At 39.3% G+C, this 7,017-nt stretch overlaps 1 protein-coding gene across 1 annotated transcript; it reads right to left on the bottom strand.

The window, feature by feature from the left end:
* Positions 1–1,051: 1,051 nt before the first annotated feature.
* On the bottom strand, positions 1,052–4,449 carry LOC110919842 (uncharacterized protein YtfP). Its single transcript, XM_022164092.1, has 3 exons — positions 4,378–4,449; positions 3,819–3,896; positions 1,052–2,104 (listed from the first exon to the last, which is right to left on the bottom strand). Exons 1-3 carry the CDS (start codon positions 4,447–4,449, stop codon positions 1,052–1,054), a joined length of 1,203 nt encoding a protein of 400 aa, XP_022019784.1.
* Between the last annotated feature and the right edge of the window lie 2,568 nt (positions 4,450–7,017).

Raw genomic sequence — 7,017 nt, 5'->3', positions numbered from 1 at the left:
AAGACATGTACAATAAAGACCCTAACAATTGGAAGGCATGCACTTTTCACCCAAAGTGCATTAACAACTCCCCCTTGATAAATGCATGGTCTTCATGTGGTCTTGAATTCTTCGTTATGGTTGACTTTAACTTGGACTTCTGCTTTGGTTGACCAGAACTGATAAGCGACAGTTACCCGACAGGAATTGCACTTACAATCTCCCCCTTAACTGTTGCATCAGTTTTGTGTGGCATCGATAATCTTCAATCACCGGATACTACACTTAGAGACTCCCCTTTAACTGAAGATATCATGTCAGCTTTCAACTTTGGCTGAGACTTGATCTTTTAAGTAGAGCACAACGATCTTCAACCCTTCTAATTAAAGACTTGCTGACGATCACTTAAGGCCGCTTTGAGAAACCTGAAGAATCCAACATCAAACACTGTAGATCCTCCCCCTCAAACTACTCCCAAATCAAATTAACGCGAACCGACCTACAACCACATGTAGGAATATCGCTCCATACATTAATCTTCAAACCTAACCGGTAGCAGAAAGAAACATTGGATTTCCAATGCCCAACCTTGAACACTTCAAACTTCACAAAGACATGAAGCTCAGTTCGATAAGTTAATAACAAACTGAACTTTGTAAAAGTACATCCACCATCTTGATCAAAAGTCTTCAACCCTTCATGTATGATCTCATCTCATCACGAATCTTCATGAATCAATCTCCTATCTTCGCGAATCCCCTGAATCCCCGATGGCTTTCATCTCCGACCTTCCCCTCAAATCAAGAAGCCCCACATTATTTCGAGACCAGAACTAATCTCCTCTGCTCTAAATAGCAACTTAATAAGGCTCAATCTTCAACTAGTCGTCAACCGAGAATTTAGCTTCATCATGTCAACACTTGATTAATAACATAAACACACGTGACAAAAACTCCATTACACACGAGCTATTTCACGCACAAGCTTTATATTTACAAAGAAAACAGGAACTTCAAAATTTTTACTCCCCCTTTTTCTTTGTAAACAATACAAAAGTCCAAGCCTCGTCTCGTTAGATAGAGAATGAGAGGTATACTTTTTGACTGATGATCAGCAGACCCATATAGAGAAACTGGAAATTGAAACCTCCTGTAACTCCATCAACATTCAGCACCTCTCCAGCAAAGAACAAACGGGGTTTAATTCTGCTCTCCATAGTTTTCAGTGAGATCTCAGACAATGGGACCCCTCCAGCTGTGACAAATTCATCCTTAAATTGGCCCTTTCCTTTCACTATAAAGGAACACTGCTTTAGTAAAGCAGCAACCGACATCAAAGCGTTATTCGAAATGGAAGCCCACAAGATATCTTCATCTATCCCCTCACGGTTTAACAAATATTTCCAAAATCTCTTCACAAGCCCGAGTTCTGGAGGGTATGAACCGACTACCTTTTGCTTCGGAATTTTTTTTTTTTTTTTGTGTTGAGATAACAAAGACTTCAAATCTTCACTATGCACATCAGGAGAAAAGTCAACAAGAAGCGTTCCTTTATATTCCGAACTAAAGAGATCACGAGCACCCCAAGCAGATAACCGAAGAACAACCGGTCCACTAAGTCCCCAATGCGTGACCAACATGGGCCCCACCTGGGTAAGCTCCGGAATGTTCGTCTGCAACGGTTCGAGCTTTAAACTCGCCTTGACTTTCGGGAATGTAATCCCAGATAACTCTGTCAACGGCTTATCATCGATTTTGAATGTAAATAAGCTTGGTACCGGTTTAATGATTGAATGGCCAAGCTGATTGGCAAGATTATAACCCTGCTGATTGCTGCCACTAGCGATTAACAAATAATCAGCTTCAATAAACTCCACATAATCGATCGTGCGCTTCTCAATTTTAAGCGTAAATTTGCCACCAGCTGAAGTAAAAGCTGATGTTACAGACTTTCCTGTCTGCAGTTTAACTCCCCTCTGCCTTGCTTCATTTAAAAGGCAATCAACTACAGAAGACGAATTATCACGCACTGGAAAAACTCTTCCATCTTCTTCATTCTTCAATTCAACCCCATGATCAGAAAACCATGATGGGAGAGAGTGCTGGGAGAGTTTTAAAAACTCAGACTACAATTGCAAAAAAAAGCTCGGACCAAAAAGGAATTTACACAAAACTCGGACTTGGAGAAAGGATTAAAACTCAGACAGAAACTTGTTTCAGAATACGGACCGACAAAAAAAAAACTCGGACTGAGATCAAAACTTGGTACTGTATTAAAACTTCGGAGCCACTTTCAAAAACAAAACTCGGAGATAACAAAAAATGAGAAGAAACTCGGAGACTGAACCTGATTGTATCAAAACCCGGACCCATATGCTGTAAAAGTCGGACCTATCTAAAGAGAACTACAGTAATACTCGGACCCTCTTAAAACTCGGACCACTGTTTTCTGTTTAAACTCGGATAATCAATATGGTTTGATAAAACTCGGACAAAACTAGGAGTTTTGTTAATGTACTGATTGAACTCGGACAATACACAAGAGTGTTTAAACTCGGACATGATTGATGAATGATTGAGACTCGGAATGTCTTATTTATAACCTGCGGAAGGATCAACACTCGGAACAACCCTGACTGTGAAAGTCGGACAATACAAAAGCAGTTTCATAAAAAACTCGGACCCAAAAACTCGGATCTCAAAAGTTGTTTCATAAAACTCGGAAATAAAAACCTGATCTAAAATTCGGAATTAAAGACCTGATCTAAAACTCGGAATTAAAGATCAAAATTCAAAACTCGGAGCATTGTAAACCATGATAAATCTCGGAGACCACATGAGAACTCTCAGTAAAGAAAACTCGGACATGTTAAATGGTTGAAACTCGGACACGTAAATGAAAACTCACAAGCTGAAGCTCAGAAGAAACAAGTCTCCGGACTATCTCCCTAGTGTGACTTCACACTAGTTCACCAAAACCCCGGAAACAACAAGTACAGAGTTTTAAAACTCAGACAAGTTTAACACTAAGAAAAACTCGGACAGGGCAATTTTTGGATCAAACCTCATATCTGCAACAACTTGGAGAACAAAACAACCACGAACAGCTTCATTTTCTTCAACTTTTCTACAAAATCTTCAAGTCTTCAAGATGTTTGGCGGAAACAAACATCAAATCAAGAGCAATGGTGATTCAGAAGGCGGTTAGACCATTCTGAATCGGTAACCACGCTCTGATACCACTGTGAAAGCACTGGATCGATGACGAACATCAAACATTGCACTTGATTCAAGACATGAAGAACAAAATATGAAGAACAAGATAGAAATATGTAGAAGATGAATCTCTTTATTGATGAATCAGTCATCATAGATTACACAAACCAAAGGAGTATACATCATCTACAAGCTGGTTTAGATCACAACACATAGTCTCTCTCTCTCTCTCTAGAATTCACACCAGGAGGCTGAACGAGTGGGAGAGGTGCACCAAGCTACAAGAGTTGCCCTAATCTACACAATACACACATATATATAGGCTAGGGACTAAACCTCGGACAAACCAATTCTACACATAAAACTCAGACAAAAGTTCTCCTAAAACTTGGACAAGTTGTCCAAGGATAAACCTTGGACTAGCTTTCAAGACATGTACAATAAAGACCCTAACAATTGGAAGGCATGCACTTTTCACCCAAAGTGCATTAACAACTCCCCCTTGATCAATGCATGGTCTTCATGTGGTCTTGAATTCTTCGTTATGGTTGACTTTAACTTGGACTTCTGCTTTGGTTGACCAGAACTGATAAGCAACAGTTACCCGGCAGGAACTGCACTTACAACATGAAGGTTAAACTCATTTGGATCAACGCCAGGGTGAGCACTTAATCCATTATTTAAATTGTGGTTGGAATGATACTGTAAATATTAAAACCTTTAGTTTAAACTTAAATCGTAATGGTTTCACATTTCTAGATGTTTTTAATTGTGTAGTGTCACGTCAACCAGGAGGCAGGCACTAAATGCAGCTACTATGTGATGGAGTTCATGAAGGAGATAACTTACGAAGGAGTTGAAATACTTGAAAATGATAATGTAAGTTTAGGTATTGTGTACAAACCAACCCGGTTGTGCGGAATCCAACCGGAAAGGCAAACCGAGATAGAACACACAAATACACGACACGCAATATTCACCGATTAACACCTCTGTATTAATACGTATGAAAGGTTCGGTTACAAGCTCAATGTTTACAGATGTATTCTATAAACTCTCTCAAACTCTCGTGTGTGTGTTTGCTTTCTGTGTGCTCTCCTGTGTTCTCTTTATGTGTTCTTTTTATGTGTTCTATCTAACAACAGACTATTTATAGCACTACACACAACGAAACACATCTGACTTGGCGAATCACAACTTGGCGAAACACATTAAACATTGATGAAATGGAAAGCATTTGACGAATCACACTCATGGTCGACGAAACATATCAGTTTCGTCGACTTCAATTATGTTCCGTCGAGATTGGGCTTTGGCCCAAAGGCTGAAGAAGCCCATGTTGCATTCTGATTGGTCAAAGTGAAGGTGTTCCATGCATTTGTACGTGAGATCCACATTTGAAGACTTGACATGTTTAGACAACATATGACATCATCATGATATCATGATGATGTCATGGTGATGTGGCGATGGGAATGGTTCGCGGCTCTCCGTGCTTCACGTGTCGAACTCTGGGGTGCACGACGGAGGAATGTCGTGACGTCGGGCTTGAGCCGGACCTAACCGTGTCAAAACCAAGTTGAACCGAACTGAGTCGCGACCACATAATATGTATCAACAAACTCCCCATTGGACGCTACTCGTGAGGTTCATCTTCCATGTCTTCCATGTCGAAGGATCTTCAAAGTCTTCACGTCTTGAAAGCAGAGAGTGTATCAACAAACTTCCTGTATCATGTAGGAAGTGTGTTGACAAACTCCCCCTTAACATAAGCTCCCCCTTGAGTTATGCTCGTGAAAGACTTGATCTTTATATCTTGTGATCCTTGTGGTGTTGATGATGGTCAGCGGCAACTCGATCATCTTCATCATTGGAGTGCCTTCACGTCGTGTCTTCATTCCGAAGCTTTGTCATCGACCATGTTCTCCTTGCCTTTAGAATCTGCACATGCAAGAAATCTAAACGCGTAATGAGAACAACTGCTTGGAATATAGTATAAACAAATGACACACGAATGACCATGTTTCAATCAAACACCGTCCGACAGTTTGAAAGTTTAATAAATTTGTCAATTTTAGTTTCTAACTTTCAAAACTTGCAAATTTCGACCGTTTATGAAGATTTAGTCAATTCGGTTTTCAGTCAGGTTTCAGGTAACGAAGACTCGAGATCCAACATCGTACGATCGAAAATAAGATAGAAATAAAATCTTTTTGGCTTTTATAAAGTTTATATTAAAACACACCTAAAATCTTTATGGTATTTTTTTTTGAATATTTCAAATGTAAAGACTGAAAGCAGTAAATAAATATATACAGACATTCTTTTTGCGAGTTTCGAGGGTAAGAGAATCATATCAGTGTACGGTCATGCCAAAACGCTCTTGTTGTTCAGTCAGTTAACATTAAGATAAGCATCCTATAACAATTATCGGTATTGTTGTCCACTTAAGCTCAACTTATCAGATGTAATCATGGCGAGGGGATACGTTAAGGTATGATTTATACTTACCGACCGGTGTTCATCCACATCACGACACATTCCCGTATCAAGGTATGCACGAGGGTTCATCTTACCGGTGAGTATACCGATTATCATCTATTTGCCGTATATGATGTGAGATTCTCACTTATTTTGGATTGAAAACAAGCCCTATGTGATAGAATCACTTATTGATGAGGAACTTGATATTCATATGCATGAGGGCACAGGAGCAAGTCCGTGAACAGGTCAGTACTTTCGTACAGCAGAGAGACGAACTTGACTCCCAGATAACTGTGATAAATTATCACTTACTTGTATGGACATGTGATTGTTTATCACTTATTGAGGTCGAATGCAGTATGTACACGTATGTATAGTATCATGGAAGATCTAAACTTGCGTCCCCGATATTTTTCGGTAAGAGATACAACCATGATACCCAGATGATAAGCAGCATAAAGACCGAAAATCTCAGAACCTCGGCAATCTATCAAACGAAATTTCGGTACTAAGACCATATGCCAATGAATGGTTCCCACCCAGTCTTCAGTCGATTTAAGTTTATATCACCCTGCACACTTTAAAAAAATTGTGAGCCTACCGATACATCTTATATAGAACTGCTTATCGTTTTTAATTTAAGGTTCAAAGAGGTTTGGATAGACCACTGATGTACTATCATTTTCTCTTTTACTCGCCAGGAAACTCATTTTTGTTTTTCTATTGTTTTTGCGTTTTTGAGATTTTTCGAAGTTTTTGGATTTTCAAGTTTGGATTTACTCCCCCTAAAATCAACAAACTAAGATAATTTAAAATACAAAGGTATTTACAAAAATGATTTTCCGATGCTGGTTTTACTCTTGCTTGACCTTAATGCCGTTTACCAATAATAAAAAGTCAAATCTTGATTTGTCAAATGCTTTGGTAAAAAGGTCGGCACGTTGGTCATCGGTGTGGACCATGACAACATTGATGAGTTTCATATTGAAACGATCACGTGTGAGGTGATATTAAAGTTCAACGTGTCAGGTCAAAGAGTACTGTATGAGATGATAATAATTCATAAAACAGCTTAAAAATCAACAAGTATAGGAGAGATTAGAAATTTAAAAACCGTATCCTACAACTGCTTCGTGCATTGCAAGGAATCTGAGCACTCTCCCAAACTGGATATCCACCCGGTGTGGACTTCAAAGTCGATTTTGTAGCTACTGAAAAATCTCTTCACAGCAACACGATCAAAAACCTTTGGTTTCAGCTGGTCTTCCACATTGCACCAGCGAAGGTCTTTGTCTTTCTCTTTCAGAAGTGGTGTGCGGATGTTCAATCCATGCCAAGG

Source organism: Helianthus annuus, chromosome 16 (assembly GCF_002127325.2).
Source record: "Helianthus annuus cultivar XRQ/B chromosome 16, HanXRQr2.0-SUNRISE, whole genome shotgun sequence".
NCBI classification, from domain to species: domain Eukaryota; kingdom Viridiplantae; phylum Streptophyta; class Magnoliopsida; order Asterales; family Asteraceae; genus Helianthus; species Helianthus annuus.
The sequence above is the reverse complement of the archived record's forward strand: the minus strand, read 5'-3'. Positions and strand labels throughout refer to the sequence as shown.

Bases quoted from the DNA above. Each gene is read 5' to 3' on its own strand.
- LOC110919842 (XM_022164092.1), bottom strand. From the start codon at position 4,449: ATGAGTGTGATTCGTCAAATGCTTTCCATTTCATCAATGTTTAATGTG. The intron at 3,897-4,377 runs GTCAGATGTGTT...TAATATTTACAG, and splicing joins GCCAAGTTGTGATTCGCCAA to TATCATTCCAACCACAATTT. The intron at 2,105-3,818 runs GTAAGTGCAGTT...TTGCAATTGTAG, and splicing joins ATGAGTTTAACCTTCATGTT to TCTGAGTTTTTAAAACTCTC.